The sequence below is a fragment of the Manis javanica genome, chromosome 6 (assembly GCF_040802235.1).
Source record: "Manis javanica isolate MJ-LG chromosome 6, MJ_LKY, whole genome shotgun sequence".
Lineage (NCBI taxonomy): Eukaryota > Metazoa > Chordata > Mammalia > Pholidota > Manidae > Manis > Manis javanica.
Window position 1 is genome coordinate 30,860,798 of NC_133161.1, and position 21,055 is coordinate 30,881,852.

The following is a 21,055-nucleotide window of genomic DNA, read 5'->3' on the forward strand; positions in this document are numbered from 1 at the left end:
TAAATTTCATGAAAATGTAGAAATATTTTAATTTACATCTCATAATACAATGAATCAATATGAAGTCAAAATCCACAATTACACTCTCATAAAATTTCCATACATCATCCTCAGAATAGTCAGTTTTTGTACAAAGATTTACAGATGTCCAATGTATGTAGTTTTCCCTCAGTGTGCTACAGAGTTTAGAGGTTCTGCTCGAATATTCCCCAAATCAAGTGCAGAATCTGTCTCCTCATCAATTTCTCCAATGACTGCACTGTAATTATTTAAAGAGAAAAAAAATCAGTTAAAACAATCTCATTTCTGGATAAAACTGAGAGGACATCATAAAAAGAATAAACTCCAGTTGATCCTTGAATAACATGGATTTGAACTGCATGGGTCCACTTATACCTGGATCATTTTTTAATATACTGGAAATTTTTTTGGAGATTTGCAACAATTTGGAAAAACATTTTCTTTTTTCCAGCTACTTTATTGTAAGAATACAGTATATAATACATATTACCATATAACATACAAAATATGTTAATCCTCTTTATGATTTACATCATTGGTAATGCTTTCCAGTCAACATGTATACTTTTAATAGTTACATTTTTGGGGGAGTCAAAAGTCATCCATGGATTTTCAACTGTGCAGAAGGTCAAAGCCCATAACCCCCATATTGTTCAAGGGTCAACTATACTGAGGTGAAAAAAAAATTTTCATCAGGTAGTGAATTGCACATTTAAGCCACAAAATTCAAGAAATAACTTGAAAGAAACAATATTCGAGGGACCTATATTAAAGGACAGATTGCATTTAATATGATTGGATCATGAGTCTTCAAAAAGAAAAAGACACATATGATACATAGTACAAAACCCCAAAACTTCCAATTTTATTATTTCAACTTGAATCAGGGATTGCATGGGGATGAGGAGGTCACAAATCATTACTAAATAAGAATAACTTCAGTGAACTTAATCTATCAATGGTATATAATATCTATTAGTTTCCTTTTCATGATTTCTCAGTTTACTCAATTTAAATATAAGATCACCAAGTACAGTTCTATGCAAAGTTAACAGTAGCCAACAGGTACTTAGGTATCTAACAAATGATTCTTTGGTGTGACTGGCTAGGGTTAAGGCCAGCAAATTTTTCCTTGATTCAACAATAACATATCATCTATAACATAATTTCATTAAAACTGTGCTACGTAATCAAGCCATGGCTCAGACTATGGGACAAGTATGAAAACATTATTTCATAAAAAACTGGTTGTTTATATTTGTTTGGTTTTAATGAGAGTAAATTCTACAGATAGAATTATAATAGACTTTCAATACAGAATTTATCCAATTTTGCTTTAAACTATACAATGCCTTCAGTTCTCTAATAAATGGAAAGTACCAAACTCTGGGAGAATCCAAGATCTCAATTCCACCCTTAAAAATTTAGTATCATAAAATCCTCATGGAAGACAGCAGAGTGCTGGTAAATGTTTTAAAACCAGCTCTCCAAAGGAAAAGGGGGAGGCTGATATGCAGTGCTTACTGACCACGTAGTGGGAGTGCAAATATTCCCACTACGGCCAATTTCAAGCTACAAAGAAGGTATCAATCAGCAGCTTGCAAAATTCTTGAAAATGTACCAATCTGCTTCTGTGAGTCAGTTGAAGCTGACTCTAGCACACCACTAGGTCTATAGCAATATTTAATTTTTTTTAAAATCAAAGGTCAAAAACATGTTTTTGCTTTGTCTTTGTTTTTAAATTAAAGTAGGAGAAAGCAGAGCCCCAGTATAAACACTGTTGTTCTGGTCGGTGGACTTTGGGCCCCACCTGCTTTGCCTTCCTCTCTTCTTTATAAATTCACACCTAAAACTTACTCTATAGAATATTTTATAAACCCAATTTTGATTAAAGATCAAATAATTTATCCACATAAAGATGATTTTCCAACGATAAACAATGTAATGAATAACGTATTCCTTCATTTTGTGTCGTCCTTGTCCCCCCAAATCTCACATGCTAATATATCTTTTGCTGCCTTCTAGCCATGTTTTCATTCTATATAGTACTTACCAGAAGACTGATTCAACAATCTCCTATCCTCTATAACTTCACATGTGACTATTACAAGTAATGGTACAATTAAGTAAAATTTTAAAATCAGTTCCTCAGTCACACAAAGCAATTAAATACTTTTGAATTCACCAACTGAATACTTTTCCATGTATTCAATAGTCACACACATGGCTAGTACCCACTACAGTGGACAATGCAGACATACAATATTTCCATCATCCCCAGATGTTCTATCAGACAGTATTGATCTACACTGTTGTGAGGTTTCTTAAATTGCCACCACTAAAATGTTTCTTCTTAAGCTATCATTTTGGTGTGTCACAACTTAACTGAGGCCAGAGCATAAACATCTTAAGTGTTGTAATTACACTAAAAAGAAAAACTTAAGTAACAGATTAAGTATTTCTTTATAAATTCAGCTTGTGTTATAGAGCATGAATTATTTAAAACTGTTCACACAAGAGATTTCAAAGACATTTTCAAACCTTAGCCTTGGACCCTAGAAGTAAACTTACGTTTCTCAGAAATTAGGGGTATTTTGGAAGAACATTTTAAGAAGCCTCTCCAATGAAATACTCAGTGTAAGGCAGGGCCCCTTCTGGACCCTATAAAGGCCACTTAACTATAAGAAATATGAACAAATCTCAGTAGATTTGTATTCCATATAGCAAGGCAGTAAACCTATTGTATACTTAACCTGACTTAAAAAAAGACATTTTACTTACACGTTATCACCTCTTACGATGTATAACCCTAGTACCACTTGTTCTACTCCCTGTGAAGAGCTGAACACTCGTTCGTGGCTTTCATCCAAAATCAAATTAATGGTCTGGTCAAAACCTTTCAATGTTCCCTATAAAGAAAACATTCAAGAAAAAAAGACAAATATTCTGATTTACCTGAAAGTGTAAATTCAACCACACAATTTTAGCTGCTAGATAGTCCAACAGAAGTACGTATTTCAAATACAAGTTCACTGTACATAGTATGTCTTCATAACCAACAGTATTCTTGGGCACAAAACTTACCTCTTGATTTTTTTAAGAGGGGTAAAAATACACCATACATCTGACTAGCATGCAGAGCAGTTGAGTTACAAAGGGCACCTATGTACAAGTGTATTTCCAAGGAAGTAGCATAAAAGTCCATGTAGTCCAGAAGCTAACACTGGATAGATGCATACTAAAACAAATGAAATTTAAGGGAAATATATATATATATATACACACACACACACACACACACACACACACACACACACACACATATGTTCAGACAAATATGTATATATTCATATACACATACAATGTATATATATTCTCATACATATATGAACCATACCAGCTACAGCAATGCCAAATACCACTTCATGCTACATACTAGTACTAGACCCAAACACAATGTACATATTATCTCAAAAAAATCTTTACCCTTTGATACTATAGTCATTCCCACTTCAGAGGAGAAAGATTATAGTAGATACTATAATCATTCCCACTTCAGAGAAGAAAAATTGAGGCACAGAGAGTTAAATAATCACTCAAGGTTTCATGGGTAGAAAGAAGCAGATCTAGGTCTGAACCAGGAAAGGCTAGCTTCAAAGCCAGACCACTGAACTACTACTACATTATACTCCTATACAAGCAACATCATTTCCAGGAATTCAAATCTGTCCTATAAATATATACAAACTTCAACTGGTAGTAGCAGCTAACACTTACTGAGTACTTACTATTTGACAGATTGTGCTCTACAGGCCTCAAATGTATTTATTTATTTAATATCCCCAATAATCCAATGAGGGAAATGTAAATATGGCTGTTAATTATTAGAACCAGAACTCAAAGGAAATTGAGAAAGGTTTTTGGAAGAATACTGGTTTCGAATAAAGAAAGACATTGGCTAACACAATAAAGTAACACAGATGCTATGCAAGTTTCTGAAGAAACATCAACTTACGTTGATTTGATTGGTTAAATTTCTCAACTGCTGTTCAACTGTTTCATGTTTTGAAAATCAAAATATATACAATCAGAATGAAATAAAGACAAAATAACCTAGGATTTGGAAGAGAAACAAAATCTATTTACTAAAATGGTTAAAAAATAAGTTATCATATCCATACATAGTCTCTTGCTCTCATTTTACAAGTACCTTTTCAGTATATAGCTTTCCTTCTTTTATAAATTTAAATTGTTTCCAATTTATTATCTATCCCATTAACAAAAATAGGAAAATTTAAACTTGGGGTTTTCTCAACTTAAAATTGACTTGCAAATATTTGTTAATGTCAATAGGCTTTTCAAAGTGTTAAAATGAGATTAAAATACTTCAAACTGTCTTTATTTGAAAAAATACAGTGTGAGGTGCCTAAAAAAACATGGAGGAAGCAAGGCAACTGGAGTCAAATCTTTTAAACCCAAGTTTGGTTCTGCCACTTATTATCCTTGTGACTCTGGGGGAATGACTATTTCTGAGCTTGGTTTCTAACCTATAGTACAGGGGTAATTCATCACAAAGCTGAAGACTAAATGATAGAACACGTATCAAGTGTGTGGAATATGATACACTTTTAATAAATGGCAAAGTCTAACACTTTGGTAATAGTCACTTAAGGACCCACTGAGAAAAATCAGAAGGATTAAAAAGAAAAACAAAAATAACTGCACAATGGGAATGTAAGAGACTAAATTATATTAAATAATTAGAAAACAGAGAAAGCTTAGCAGCCTTAGTCTCAAAATTTTTTGAATGCAAGCAATCATATAATTATAAATGAAGAAATAATTAAGGAGCCAAAAATCCTGGGATGAAGCCCTCACATCAAGAAGAAAATCCAAGATTTTTCTGAAATTAAAAGGGGACACTGTAACAAAAGGACAAATGAAATGAATTTAGAGTAAATCATAATTTGTCCTAGATTAGACAGAAGTCATAAAAGCTAAGAATATTCAAGGACTATTAATACCATACGAGCCTTAAATGTTCATTATTCTATATATGAAGTATCTAAATCATTAAGTTTCTAAGAGACATACACAAAATTTCAAAAAAACTGATTCATGTAGTGAATGTAGAGCACTGAATAAGGAAGGAAATAAAAAAATTAAAGAACAAAATAAACAAAATACTAGAAGATAGCTGCTGGCTAGGCTAGGAACTTGCTGAAGGAAGAATCTACTGTTCATCCTAGTTCCTAGAAGCCTTATATGTAACTTACACTTAAAATTTATTAATGAAGAAAATATGGATCCACAGCTATTTATTAAAGAGAGTTGAATCATAAGCAAAGTGCAACACAGGTGTCCCCTGGTGCCCAGGCATTAATTAGGGATCAGAGGTTCTATATAAAAACGTACAACCAAGAAGCAGAGAATGAGTATACCAAATACTTACCACAATCATTCTCCCGTCAGAAGTAATAACAGCAACAGTTCCTGATAACTGAATCAAGGAAAGCATTTCTCAGGGAATGAAAATGAAAACTTAGAATCTGATAGGGAAATGGTTTCAGTTTCTAGGAAGAAGATGACAGAATTAGATACAGCTATTCAACATAGCCCCTACACTCACAACATAAAAACTTTTGAAGTTTCTAACTTCTTCAATTCTTTGTGATAACTGCACAATAAAAAGGGAAGAAAATAGAAAAAAGTCTCTTTCTGTATATGCTCAGTGTATCCCGTCTCAAAACAGCTGGGAGGTTTGATACTCTTTTTTACTCCGCAACCTGACTTTGAATAAGACATTCCCCCCTTTCTTAGACCTGTTTCTTCATCTCTGTAACAAAAACTGGATCCGTGATAAATTAATGTTGAATGATATCAAACGCATTAAGATACTGTCTTCCAGAACGTGGCTTCTGGAATTAAAAAAAAAAAAAAAGCTAGTCAATGTCACAAGGTACCAATATGCTTGCAACAAAAGCCTTTAGTTTTCCACTTTGGCCTCAAAGTTGGATAGGAGAGCAGTGCTGGGTTTCTGTCCTGAGACTTTAAAATGGTAACACTTGTATAATACGAGTACTTCATATGAGCTTTTAGTTATTTACCCTTCATGATGATCCATTACAACAGCAAGCACTGTTTTCATCCTATCAACATTAGACGTCAAGTGATAAATGGGGCTGAAATTCAATTTGTTCACCATCTTTAGAAGTTTTTGCCACCTCCGAACAATGAGCACAGCTTATGAATAAATAAGCACCTGTATTTACAACGTCGCCGCTAGGGCCTGTTCTTCGTTCATCCTATTCCCAAACTTGAACGTACAGGTCGTGGGGAAGTTACAAAGGTTAAGTTAACAGTCGACCAGAGACAGGGAAAAGGTCGGAATAATCACATTGGTTTGTGTTTTCTTTAGGTTAAAAATAAAAGGCGCCTCCGGCCCGCAGCGCAGGGGAGACGGGCTCCCGTCCAGAGCGCGGGAGTGGCCGATCGCGGGTTCTGAACCCGGCACCCAACGGCCCGCTGACCCAAACCCCCGGCCTCTCCCGCACCCGCCCTCTCCAGCGCGGACGCGGATCTCGCCATGGCTCGGCTAATGCTCGCGGCGGCCCCCAGAGGATACGGTTGATGTAGTTCTCCAAGGCGGACGTCATGATGCTCGGCCCCGGCCGCCACGGGTAACACAGCAGCAGCGGCTGTAAGAGTAGCTAGAAACGCCCGCCAGGACCCGGCAGTGGCTTCCGCCGATTGGCGGGAGTAAGTATCGTGAGAGCTACCGAACCGTAGCGTCCGCGAGTTAGCGGTTGAAAGAAATCGGCCCACCCTACCCGAGAGGCAAAGCGGTGACGAGTTAGTGCGCCTGCGCAGTGCGTCTCCACAGTTTTTTTGGGCGGTGACTCGGAAGCCAAGAGGAAAGAAAGTGACTGGGAGGCGGAAGAAAGGAAGGCGCTTCCTGAAGGTGGGGTAGGAAGGTGAAGATGCGAGAGTGGGTTTCCTAATGAAGTAAAAGACTGTGTGGTAAAAGTTACTAGGGGAAAATGTGGAGAAAGACAGATAAGGCGGGCCAAAACGGAGGAAGGTGTTTTCGTCACAAGTGAAGTAGAGTGCTGTCCTATGAAAAGTAGGGGCGGGGAATTGGAAACTTGTTCCTGCCAAATGGTCCGAAAGTTTGTCTTAGAAGTTAGATGGCTTAGGACAAAGTTGCACGCTGTAACCATGTGGTATACATCTGTGAGAACTCAGCAGTAAAAAACATCTGCATATTCTGCGCTTGCCTCTGAACGTGCTGCGGCGTGGAGACGCGAGGTAACTCACCGAACGGAGAGGGTGTGTGAGCCTCGCGCAGGAAACAGCCTCCTTTTCATCAGCCGCAGGTCCTTTCCTCAAAGTGAAATTAGTAAATGAAAAAGGCAGGTCTTCGTATCACTCTGGAAAGGACTGATTACAAGCAGCGGACTAGGCTTTAGTGGGCTTTCCGACCAGATTGTGTGGTGACATTGCACAAGTAACATGAACTCATCTGGGCCTCAGTTCCTTTGGTCCTGCCACAGCTATCATTTTGGATATTTCCATACACTTCTAGGAAATGACACTCTTACTTTACCCTACTGCTCTAATTTCAAAGGGCTTGAAGTTAGACAAGGTCTTTTCTCTCTCTCTCCCTCTCTCTGTATATACAGTACCAGCGGGAGCTACTTAATGCTTCTTACAAAAAGATGATTTCAGTTAACCTTGTGATTTCTTAACTGAAGAATTGTGGGTTTGAAATAATTCTTGCAATGTCAGAGGTTTTCTTCTGAAAAGTGAAGCATGTTTTCATTCAGCACATCCACGAAATTAATCTACAGAGCAGTCCCAAGTGGTTAATATTTTAAGTACTGAAACTTACTCTGACCTGTTTGAAACTGCATTTAGTCAGGAATTAGGTGGTGAGTGTCTCACTATGGGGCGTGAGGGGGGAAGGAAAGTATGTTCCATAAATGAAAAAAGGAAGAAAAAAATTGTGATTTGCAAATGTTAGACATTGAACTAAAAGAAAACCAAGCACTAATTAGTTGTAAATGAGGTATCATTAGTAAAGAGATTTAAAAAAGATAATGTACCACGTTTTTAAAATGAATATTCCCTGTAGTTTCATTTCACAGTGTGCTTATGTTTGAAAATGTTTATGAACATTATATAGTAATTTATATAGGAACTAATTTCATAGTAAACACATTACAAGTTTATGACCTTGTGTGGTTTCCATTATATTAGTATGACAGATATAGCAGATATGCATTGTTTATGGAGCATCACAAAATCTCTTTGGTTTGAATTTTTTACACACATCTTAAAACTTATATTTTCTGTAGTCCCTAGGGATCATAAATGAGGAGAGGAAGCCTATGGATAAAGAAAAATCCATTTAGTAAGAAAAAACATGAGCTACATCTGCATGCAAACAATACATACGTGATTTATCTAAATTAGCCTGTAGCCTTAGGAGTACATGGGCATAAAGAGTTCAACACCTCATAAAGGAAAATTAAGTTTAAGTTTCAACAGAGGAAAATGATACATATAAATATCTGACAACTAAAAAATTAAGAAGTTATACAGTGAAACCTGCAGCTTAAATTAGAAATCTCTCAAGGTGCTACTCATTTAAATGCCTACTGTATCCCTGTTAAAAAGAGTCAGCCAAAGTATGCCAGAATGGACGTATTTTATTCCATTATTTCTGAATCTAAATCTTGAGCAGGAGTTTTTTCTTTTATATTTAGTTCAAGACTGGCCCAGTATTTTATGTATCTCCCAGCCTCCTCATGAGCCTCGTCATTAGAAATCCAACCCCACATATCTAGAACAATAACGATTTATCAAGAATGGGGCAGAAAAGAGATGGAAAAGGGTAGGAAGGGGTTCCCTAAACATCTGACCTTACTGAAGTTACTTTTTATTGGTAGAAACACATGTATATAAAATGGATCTCTCTGGAAGCATGGCTGAAGAGGATCTTAATGATACCCTTGAGAATCAGGGCATAATTCATCTCCCTTTGTATGCTGTTTTCTTTCATTAACCAGAAGAATCAGACTCCTGCTAGAATTTGAGGAAACTGAATTTGCACTTTCCTGTGAATAGTTCATGGAAAACAATGACCATAATAATTGGAAATTTTAAATATCACTTTTAACCTAATATGGGAACCTTTATTTTATGTTGATTTATATTCCTAAAAGTTCCAAAAGTGTCCACCAATTAGTAATATATATTAGATAGCTCTTCCTGGGGTTCTCTAAGGTAGAAAAGGACATAAGTAAATCATAGTCTCTCCTTACAAGGTTATTCCTGAATAATTAGAGCTTTAATTATAAACACAAAATAATTAGTGCATGGAAAAGTAATAAATATCCCAAATTATAAATATAGGTAACTGATGTGGAAATAATTGTTCCTTAACACTATCAATTACAAAGTGTTTTCTATCCATTTTTTTTCTTTTAAACTATTAAGACAGGCATTTTTAACTCCCGTTTTTTAAGAGGTGAAAGAAAATCAAATATAACTGACTTGCTTATTGAGAAGCAATATAGGATCATGATTAAGAACACTGACTTAGGAACTAGACTGTCAGGATTTGGATCCTTAGTGACTTTGACTGGATTATTTAACTTTCTTGCCTCAGTTTTCCCATCTGTGAAATGTAGAAAATGATGGTACTTACCTCACCAAATTGTTGGGGGACTAAAAGTTATTCTTATAAAGCCTGGCATATAGTAAGCACTCAAAAAATATTAGTTATTATTGCTCAAGGACATAGACTACGTGATAGGTAATCTTTTCCTTAGTCCCAAAGCTTGTTGTACTAGGATACTTGTTCCCTGCTTTTTTGTCTGATTGGACAGATTGAGCAGTACACATTTTAAGTGTTTAAGGAAGAGGGAGATATGTATATGTTGAAGCTTGGAAGTTTTTATGAAAAAGGTAAGACTTAAATTGGGGCTTGTACTTTAGGAATATTAATCTGATATTAATTATTTAGTGGAGCTAGGAACTAAGGATAAGGCTAGCAGGAATCCAGGTGTGAGTTTCTGATTTGAAGCAGTAAGAATGGAAAAGCAGAAGAAATGTGATTTAAATATAGTGGTTAAGAAAGACAGTGGGGGAGACAGCAAATCATAGGACAGTGACAGTAGTTGGTGAATTGTAAGGATGGCATGGGTAGGAAGAACCAGGAAAAGCCAAGACTGCTTGATAAAAGTAGATGGAGCCAATCTGTAGAACTGTATTAACATGATACATGTTGCTCTCCAGCCAGTATTTAAGCCACAGAACATACTAGTCAGAATGGTATAAAATTTACCTTAAATGTCTGGAGAACCAGTCTTATCTCAGGAGACCCACTGTTTCCATTTATAAAGGGTATTAATGCATATTAATAAAATGCTTATGTATACTTTTATGCATTCTTTACATTATTTTTATTTTGGAAACAGTAATACAAACATTCAGCCACAGAATGATACATACATTCCTGAAAATACGTTCAAATAAATCGCTCACATAGAATAACATAACTTAAGGAAAAAACAGATCTGGGAAAGACCACCCAAAACCTGAAGAACTGAACTAGAGCAATGGCTCTCCACTGAGATCACCTAGGGACCTTTGAAAACTACACATGCCCTGGCTCTTGCCTCCAGACATTTTGAATTATTCGGTTTGCAGGAAGTCGTATCAGAATTCTGAAAGTTCTCTACATGAAGCAAAATATGGGGACCACCGAATGGCAGCATTAAATGAGACAATAATACTCCAAATGAAAACAGCATATTTAAAAGGACATGTGAAATTCCTAATAAATACAAACTATAGTAACTTACAAAGCCTTACCTTTTAAAAATGTTGAAGGTAGCCTGAAAAATGACAGTTTAATGGAGAGTTGACACTGCCGAGTGATGGAAACAAGGGCAGGAGAATATCAAAATCAGAAGTTGCAGGGAGAGAAGTAGTTGCAAACTTTGCACAAAATGTAGAGATACCAGAAATAGATGACTCTGACTTATTGTCTAAGAACTGTGAAATAAGCTGTAGTAAAGTGAAGCACATGGCTGAGCTACGCCGAAGAAGAACGGGTGCCACACAATGAAAGGATGTCATTTGTGTACTATATTCCTCCAGATCTGGTGTGATTGTGCAGTAAACTGAGTTACCTTACATTCAGCTATTCTTACTTGGTAGCCCAAGACATTAAAGTGCTAGGAAAAATTAAGTATGAACCAACCTGCTTGCTAGTTAGGTACTCTAACATTATATCCCTATTTAACATTCACATGTGAGCTGATTTTGTATTACACAAAAGCAGTGCTCTAGCAGAAGAGACTTAATATTCCACTGAGAATCAGGACTTTAAATATGCTTAATCTGTGCCTATTTACTTACCTCCTCCTGTAGTTCATTCTCCCTTTCAGCACTAGGTAATTTTTTGGGTAGGCAGCTCTTATACCTCTGAGCTTGCACCAAGAGAGTGCATGAATTCATGCAACTTGGGACAGCTTGATTTAGATAGCAGGAAAATGTGTGAATAATCCAAATGGAGTCCCAAGATCTGAGCCTTATCAGTATCTTTTTTTTTTAATTACCATCTGTGTATTATCACTACTGCAAAGCAGATTAAGGAATATTATTTTAATTTGAGTGTGTGTGAATAATCCAAATGGAGTCCCAAGATCTGAGCCTTATCAGTATCTTTTTTTTTTAATTACCATCTGTGTATTATCACTACTGCAAAGCAGATTAAGGAATATTATTTTAATTTGAGTGCATTTACTTCTGTTATTTTTGCTGGGCTTTTAAAGATTAGTGTCTTTAGTGGGCTGAATTGCAATACAGGTAAAATTATCCTGTCCTTTTCATTGTGATTTTGGCACAATAAAATTGGAAATTAATATTCATGGCAGAAATAACTGAGGTCTCTAGTATCTTCAACTTGAAATCATTCCTGAATGGTATAACCCACATTGAATAATAGGTTGACTTAGACCTGTTTCAGACATATTGCAAGAGATATCAAAGCTAATTTATTGATATCCTTGGGGAAAAATACTAAGATTAGGCTATGAGAGATAAGTAATGTATAGAAATAAGAAAGTACAGAAATAAAATGGAGTGGTAGAGTGAAATGAAAAGTATTAGGTTGACACAAATGAAGCATAAGTAACCTAAAGTCACTAATGGAAAGCAAATGCCTGAAATGACATCAAAATATGTATGGAATAGAAAAAAATGAAAAAGAAGATCAAAGCTTTCCCTTACTATTTCCGAAAAGTTCTCTTTATATAAGTTTTGCTGCTGTTTTGTTTTTATACCTAAAATAAATATAACTGCTTTCCCACTTCCACTGCCCCCACCTTTTTTTCCCAGATCATGGATCTAGATTTGTAGAGCTGGAAGGAATTTAGGAAGTTTCAAGTCCACATTCTCATACAGTGGGTAAGGAAACTGAGTCCCAAAGAAGTTTGATTAACTCTTATCAGGGTTACATAGTAGAGCGTACATGAAGGCCTGCTAGATTCTAGTTCAGTGCTTGTTACAGTTGACTCTTGAGCAACATGGGTTTGAGCTACATAGATCTACTATATGTGGATTTTTTCAATAAGTATATTGGAAAATTATTTGGAGGTTTTCAACAATTTGAAAAACTCAGAAATTAACCAGATAACCTAGAAATATTGAAAAAATTAAGAAAAAGATATTTCATGAAGACATAAAATATATGTAGATACTAGATCATTATATCATTCACTATGATAAAGTACACAAGTCTATTATAAAAAGTTAAAATTTATCAAAATTTAACACATTTATAGACTACATGGCACCATTTGCAGTTGAAAGAAATGTAAACAAATGTAAAGATGCAGTATTATAACTACATAAAATGAATTGTACCTACTGTACTACAATAATTCCATAGCTACCTCCTGTTGCTAATGCAGTGAGTTTAAGTCTCAAGATAATTCATCTTATACGTGGATGGTGTAAACCTACAGTATTGATAAACACAGCACAGTACTGTAAATATTTCCTTTATGATTTTACCATTTTATTTTGTATAGCTTACTTTATTATAAGAATGTAGTATATAACATATATAACACACAATTATGTTAACTATTTATGTTATTAGTAAGGCTTCCAGTCAGCAGTACGCTCTTAGTTAAGCTTTGGGGGAGTCAAAGTTATACTTAGATTTTTAAGTGTATGTACAATAATTAGTAATAAGGTAACTTGTACTCACAGGATAAAATCTGAGTCTGTATCTGAAGATGATCAGCACATATCCATGGATATGTCATTGTCTGCCTTTTTAGGTAGACTTTTCAAAGATCAGAAGTAACTGATATCCAAGAGTATACTGCAAGGCCACCTGGTATTTTTTAGTTATCAATATCACTGGGAAGAATAGGAAAAGCAAGAAGGATATTGGGATAGGCAGAGTAATGCCTCACTCAGTGACAGACCCAGAGGCTGCCGCTGGTGTGCAGCTGCCTGGCGCAGAGGAAGCCAGGGCAAGGCGTGAAGGGCTGCTGTTCTCACAGGAGAGCACACCCGGTGCGCCTGCCACTCCCCGCAGGACTCTGGATTACCCTGAGGGCTGTCCCGCCCACAGCACCTCAGGGGATTAACCTGGAGGCTGCTCCTGGTGTGTGGGTAACCAACACATGCAGCAGAGAAGGGCAAGGTGACCAGCAGCAGGAAGGGACTTTGTTCTCCCAGCTGACACATGCACCACCTGCCTATGACTACCTCCATCACCATGAAAAGGCAGAGGAATTTGGTCCAGTCAAGAATCACCCAGGCAACCCCCCTGAGACAGGGCCTAGGGAGATAGATAGAACCAATCTTCCTGAAAAAGAATTCAAAATAAAGGTCATAACCATGCTGATGGACCTGCAGAGAAATATGCAAGAGCTAAGGGATGAAGCCAGGAGGGAGATTACAGAAATGAAACAATCCCTGGAAGGACTTAAGAGCAGATTGGATGAGGTGCAAGAGATAGTTAATGGAATAGAAATCAGAACAGGAATACAGAGAAGCTGAGGCAGAGAGAGATAAAAGGATCTCCAGGAATAAAAGAATATTAAGAGAATTGTGTGACCAATCCAGACGGAACAATATTTGCATTATAGGGGTACCAGAAGAAGAGAGAGAAAAAGGGATAGAAAGTGTCTTTGAAGAAATAATTGCTGAAAACTTTGCCAAACTAGGGGAGGAAATAGTCTCTCAGGCCATGGAAGCCCACAGATCTCTGAACACAAGGGACCCAAGGATGACAACACCAAGACATATAATAATTAAAATGGCAAAGATCAAAGACAAGGACAGAGTATTAAAAGCAGCCAGAGAGAGAAAAAAGATCACCTACAAAGGAAAACCCATCAGGCTATCATCAGACTTCTCAACAGAAACCTTACAGGCCAGAAGAGGATGGCATGATATATTTGATGCAATGAAACAGAAAGGCCTTGAACCAATACTGTATCCAGCATGATTATTATTTAAATATGAAGGAGGGATTAAACAATTCCCAGACAGGCAAAAGTTGAGGGAAGTTGCCTCCCACAAACCACCTCTACAGGCTATTTTAGAGGGATTGCTCTGATGGAAGCACTTCTAAGGCTAAATAGATGTCACCAGAGAAAATAAAATCACAGCAAAGAAAGCAGACCAACCAAATACTAACTAAAGGCAAAAAATAAAATCAACTTCACAAAAGCAGTCAAAGGAAACACAAAAGAGTACAGAATAAAACATCTAACATAAGAATGGAGGAGGATGAGTAAGAAGGGAGAGAAATAAAGAATCATCACACTGTGTTTATAATAGCTTAATAAGCAACTTAAGTTAGACTGTTAGATAGTAAAGAAGCTACCCTTGAACCTTTGGTAACCACAAATCTAAAGTCTGCAATGGCAATAAGTACATATCTTTCAATAATCACCCTAAATGTAAATGGACTGAATGCACCAATCAAAAGACATGGAGTAATAGAATGGATAAAAAAGCAAGACCCATCTATATGCTGTTTACAGGAGACTCACAACCCAAAGACATAAACAGACTAAAAGTCAAGGGATGGAAAAAGATATTTCATTCAAATAATAGGGAGAAAAAAGCAGGTGTTGCAGTTCTTGTATCAGACAAAGTAGACTTCAAAGGAAAGAAAGTAACAAGAGATGAAGAAGGATATTACATAATGATAAAGGGGTCAGTCCAACAAGATGACATAACCATTATAAATATATATGTACCCAATACAGGAGCACCAACATGTGAAACAAATACTAACAGTATTAAAGGAGGAAATAGAATGCTTACATTCATTCTACAAGACTGCAACACACCACTCACTTAAAAGGACCGATCAACCAGACAGAAAATAAGTAAGGACACAGAGGCACTGAACAACACACTAGAACAGATGGACCTAATAGACATCTACAGAACTCTACACCCAAAAGCAGCAGGATTCACATTCTTCTAAGTGCACATGGAACATTTTCCAGAATAGACCACATACTATGCCACAAAAAGAGCCTTAGTAAGTTCAAAAAGATTGAAATTCTACCAACCAACTTCTCAGACCACAAAGGTATAAAACTAGAAAAAGTTGAGGTAATTTACCTCCAATAAACCAGCTCTACAGTGTATTTTAAAGGGACTGCTATAGATGGAAGTGCTCCTAAGGCTAAATAGCGGTCACCAGTGCAAATAACACCACAGTAAAGGAGCTGGATGAATTAATTACGAATCGAATGCAATATTAAATGAGATACCCACAAGTCACTCAAGGGATACACAGAGAGTACAGAATATGACACCTAAGATATAAACAGTGGAGGAGGAAGAGAAAGAAGGGAGAATAAGAAAAAGAGAACTTTTAGATTGTCTTTGTAATAGTGTAATAAGCGAGTTAAGTTAGACTGTTAGATAGTAAAGAAGCTGCCTTGAACCTTTGGTAACCACGAATCTAAAACCTGCAATGGCAGTAAGTACATATCTATCAATAATCACCCTAAATGTAAATGCACTGAATACAATAATCAAAAGACATAGTTACACAATAGATAAAAAAGCAAGACTCATCTATATGCTGCCTACGAGAGACTCACTTCAAAGCTAAAGATGTACACAGATGAAAGTGAAGGGATGGAAAAAGATATTTCATGCAAATAATAGGGAGAAAAAAGCAGGAGTTGCAGTATTTGTATTGGACAAAATAGTCTTCAAAACAAAGTCACAAGAGACAAAGAAGGACATAACCTAATGATAAAATGGTCAGTCCAACAAGAGGATATAGCCATTATAAACATCTATGCTTCCAAGACAGAAGCATCTACATATGTGAATCAAATACTAACAGAATTAAATGGGGAAATAGAATGCAATGCATTCATTTTAGGAGACTTCAACACACCACTCACTACAAAAGGCAGACCAACCAGACAGAAAATAAGTAAGGGGACAGAGGCACTGAACAACACATTAGAACAGATGGACTTAACAGACATCTACAGAACACTCTACCCAAAAGCAACAGGATACACATTCTTCTCAAGTGCACATGGAACATTTTCCAGAATAGATAGCATACTAGGCCATAAAAAGAGCCTCAGTAAATTCAGAAGAAATGAAATTGTACCAACCAACATCTCAGACCACAAAGGGATGAAACTAGAAATAAATTATGCAAAGAAAATGAAAAAGCACACAAACACATGGAGGCTTAACAACATGCTCCTAAATAATCAATGGATCAATGACCAAATAAAAACAGAGATCAAGCAACATATGAAGACAAATGAAAATGACAGTTCAACACCCCACTTCTGTGGGACACATTGATGGCAGTTCTAAGAGGAAAATATATAGCAGTAAAGGCTTACCTCAAGAAAGAAGAACAATCCCAAATGAAGAGTCTAAACTCACAATTAATGTAAGTAGAAAAAGAAAAAATGAGGCCCAAAATCAGTAGATGGAGGGACATAATAAAGATCAAAGTAGAAATAAATAACTTTGATAAGAATAAAACAATAGAATGAATTAATGAAAGCAGGAGCTGGTCTTTGAGAAAATAAACAAAATAGATAAATCCTTAGCCAGACTTACCAAGAAAAAAAGACAGTGTACACACATAAACAGAATAAAAAATGAGAAAGGAAAAATCACTACAGACAACACAGAAATACAAAGAATTATTAGAGAATACTGTGTAAAATTTTATGCTAACAAATTGGATAATCTAGAAGAAATTGACAACTTTCTAGAAAAATACAACCTTCCAACACTGACCCAGGAAGAAAAAAACATCTGAACAGATGAATTACCAGCAATGAAATTGAATTGGTAATCAAAAAACTACCTAAAAGCAAAATCCCTGGAGCAGATGGCTTCACTGCTGAATTTATCAAACATTTAGAGAAGACTTAATACCCATCCTTCCAAAAAGTAGTAAAGTAGGGAATACTAATAAACTCATTCTATGAGGCCAGCATCACTCTAAACTAAAAAAAGACAAAGACACCACAAAAAAAGAAAATTACAGACCAATATCTCTGATGAACATAAATGTAATAATACTAAAGAAAATATTAGCAAACCAAATTCAAAAATACATCAAGAGGATCATACACCATGACCAAGTGAGATTCATTCCAGGTATGCAAGGTGGATACAACATTCAAGAATCCATCAACATCATCCACCACATCAACAAAAAGAAGGACAAAAAGGGTATGATCATTTCCATAGATGCTGAAAAAGCATTTGACAACATTGAACATCCATTCATGATAAAAACTCTCAACAAAATGGGTATAGAGGGCAAGTACCTCAACATAATAAAGGCCATATATGACAAACCCATAGCCAACATTATACTTAACAGCGAGAAGCTGAAAGCTTTTCTTTTCAGGTTGGGAACAAGATGAAGATGCCCACTCTTCCCACGTTTATTCAACATAGTTCTGGAGGTACTAGCAATGGCAGTCAGACAACACAAAGAAATAAAAGGCATCCAGATTGTCAAGGAACAATTTAACTGTCACTGTTTGCATATGACATGATAATATACATAAAAAAAACCCTAAAGAATCCTGTCTAAAACTACTAGGGTCTAATATCTGAATTCAGAAAAATTGCAGGATACAAAAATACACAGAAATCTGTTGCATTCCTATACACTAACAAACTAGCAGAAAGAGAAATCAGGAAAACAACTCCATTCACAATTGCATTAAAAAGAGTAAAATACCTAGGAATAAACCTAACCAAGGAAGTGAAAGACCTATACTCTGAAAACTGCAAGACACTCATGAGAGAAATTAAACAAAGTACTAATAAATGGAAACACATCCCATGCTTATGGATAGGAAGAATTAATATTGTCAAAATGGCCATCCTGCCTAAAGTAATCTACAGATTCAGTGCAACCCCTGTCAAAAAGTCAACAGCATTCCTTAACGAACTAGAGCAAATAGTTCTAAAATTCATATGGAAGCAAAAAAGACCCCACATAGCTAAAGCAATCCTAAGATGGAAGAATAAAGTGGGAGGATTACACTCCCTGACTTCAACCTCTACAAAAAGCCACAGTAATCAAGACAATTTGGTACTGGCACAAGAACAGACCCATAGACCAATGGAACAGACTAGAGAGACAAGATGTTAACCCAAGCATATATGGTCAATTAATTTACAATAAAAGAGCCATGGATATATAATGGGGAAATGGCAGCTCTTCAACAACTGGTGTTGGCAAAACTGGACAGCTACATGCAAGAGAATGAAACTGGATTATGGTCTAACCCCATACACAAAACTAAACTCAAAATGGATCAAAGACCTTAATGTAAATCATGAAACCATAAAACTCTTAGAAGAAAACATAGGCAAAAATCTCTTGAATATAAACATGAGCAACTGTTTCCCTTTGGGCAAGGGAAACAAAACAAAAAATGAACAAATGGGACTACATCAAGCTAAAATGCTTCTGTATAGCAAAGGACAACATCAGCAAAACCAAAAGGCATCCTACAGTGTGGGAGAATATATTTGTAAATGACATATCCAACAAGGGGTTAACATCTGAAAAATACAAAGAATTCACATGCCTCAACACCCAAAAAGCAAATAACCCTATTAACAAATGGGCAGCGGATATGAACAGACACTTCTCCAAAGAAGAAATTCAGATGGCCAACAGGCACATGAAAAGATGCTCCACATTGGTAATAATCAGCAAAATGCAAATTAAATCCACAATGAGGTATCACCTCATAACAGTTAGGATGACCAACATAGAAAAGACTAGGAACAACAAATGCTTGTGAAGATGTGGAGAAAGTGGAACCCTCCTACAGTGCTGGTGGGAATGTAAAATAGTTCAGCCATTATGGAAAGCAGAATGGAGATTTCTCAAAAACCTAAAAATAGGAATACTATTTGACCCAGGAATTCCACTCATAGGAATTTACCCTAAGAATGTAGGATCCCAGTTTCAAAAAGACATATGCACACTATGTTTATTGCAGCACTATTTATAATAGCCAAGATATGGAAGCAACCTAAGTGTCCATCAGTAAATGTATGGATAAAGAAGATGTGGTACATATACACAATGGAATATTATTCAGCCATAAGAAGAAAACAAATCCTACCCTTTGCAACAACATGAATGGAGCTAGAGGGTATTATGCTCAGTGAAATAAGCCAGGCGGAGAGAGACAAGTTACAAATGATTTTAGTCATCTGGGGGGCATAAGAACAAAGCAAAACTGAAGGAACAAAACAGCAGCAGACTCACAGAGCCCAAGAATGGACTAACAGTTACCAAAGGGAAAGGAACTGGGGAGGGGGAGTGGGAAGGGAGGGGAGGAGAGAGGAATAAGGGGCAATATGATTAGCACACATAACATAGGTTGGGGACATGGGGAAGGCAGTATAGCACAGAGAAAACAAGTAGTGACTCTATAGCATCTTACTATGCTGATGGACAGTAACTGTAATTGTGTATGTGGTAGGGACTTGATAATGGGGGAAATCTAGTAACCAAAATGTTGCCCAAGTGATTTTTTGTTAATGATACCAAAATAAAAAATAAATTAATATGCTAAAAAAAACTCAACAAAATGGCTATAGAGTGCAAGTACTTCAATATAATAATGGCCATATATGACAAACCCACAGCCAACATCATACTTAACAGCAAAAAGTTGAAAGCTTTTCCTCTAAAATTGGGAACAAGGAAAGGATGCCCACTCCCCCTACTTTTATTCAACGTAGTACTGGCAGTCCCAGCCATGGCAATCAGACAGCACAAAGAAATAAAAGCCATCTAGATTGGTAAAGAAGAACTAAAACTGTCACTGTTGAAAGATGAAATGATGTTGTACATAAAAACCCTAAAGAATCTACCCCCAAATGACCAGAACTAATAACTCAATTGAGCAAATTTGCAGTATACAAAATTAATACACAGAAATCTGTTGCATTCCTATATACTAATGATGAACTAGCAGAAAGAAAAATCAGGAAAACAATTCCATTTACAATTGCATCAAAAGGAATAAAATATCTAGGAATAAACCTAACCAAGGAGGTGAAATAACTATACCCTGAAAGCTGCAAGACACTCATGGGAGAAATTAAAGAAGACACCAATGAATGAAAATACATCCTGTGCTCATGGATAGGAAGAATTAATTGTCAAAATGACCATCCTGCCTAAAGTGGTCTATAGATTCAATGAAATCCCTATCAAAATACTGACAGCATTCTTCAACAAACTAGAACAAATAGTTCTAAAATTCTTATGGTAGCACAAAAGACTCTGAATAGTCAAAGCAATCCTGAGAAGGAAGAATAAATCTGGGGGATTACACTCCCCAACTTCAAGCCAGAAGCCAGAGTAATCAAGACAGTTTGGTACTGGCACAAGAACAGACCCATAGATCAATGAAATAGAATAGAGAGCTAAACCCAC

The 21,055-nt window shown here is 36.2% G+C and overlaps 1 protein-coding gene and 1 long non-coding RNA gene across 8 annotated transcripts in view; one reads left to right on the forward strand and one right to left on the reverse strand.

Moving 5' to 3' along the window:
* On the reverse strand, positions 1 to 6,813 carry LSM8 (LSM8 homolog, U6 small nuclear RNA associated). Its single transcript, XM_017681130.3, has 4 exons — positions 6,647 to 6,813; positions 5,474 to 5,514; positions 2,803 to 2,930; positions 1 to 259 (listed from the first exon to the last, which is right to left on the reverse strand). The coding sequence occupies exons 1-4, from the start codon at positions 6,675 to 6,677 to the stop codon at positions 169 to 171; spliced, it is 291 nt and encodes a 96-aa protein (XP_017536619.1). The 5' UTR covers positions 6,678 to 6,813; the 3' UTR covers positions 1 to 168.
* Positions 6,814 to 6,860: 47 nt separating this feature from the next.
* Positions 6,861 to 21,055, forward strand: part of LOC108410170 (uncharacterized) — a 48,779-nt gene continuing 34,584 nt past the window's right edge. For 5 of the 7 annotated variants that reach the window (XR_012132166.1, XR_012132168.1, XR_001856413.3 and 2 more), the window contains exon 1: positions 6,861 to 6,982. This is a non-coding gene — a long non-coding RNA (uncharacterized lncRNA). Of the gene's footprint in view, positions 6,996 to 12,432; positions 12,502 to 21,055 lie in introns of all 7 variants that reach the window. The other 2 variants (XR_012132167.1, XR_012132169.1) reach the window with 2 other exon arrangements.

Excerpts from the sequence above, each read along its gene's own strand:
- LSM8 (XM_017681130.3), bottom strand. The coding sequence starts at position 6,677 with ATGACGTCCGCCTTGGAGAACTACATCAACC. Across the intron at positions 2,931-5,473 it reads CTGACGGGAGAATGATTGTG|GGAACATTGAAAGGTTTTGA; the intron begins GTAAGTATTTGG and ends TTTTCTTTATAG. Across the intron at positions 260-2,802 it reads ATCGTAAGAGGTGATAACGT|TGCAGTCATTGGAGAAATTG; the intron begins GTAAGTAAAATG and ends AAATAATTACAG.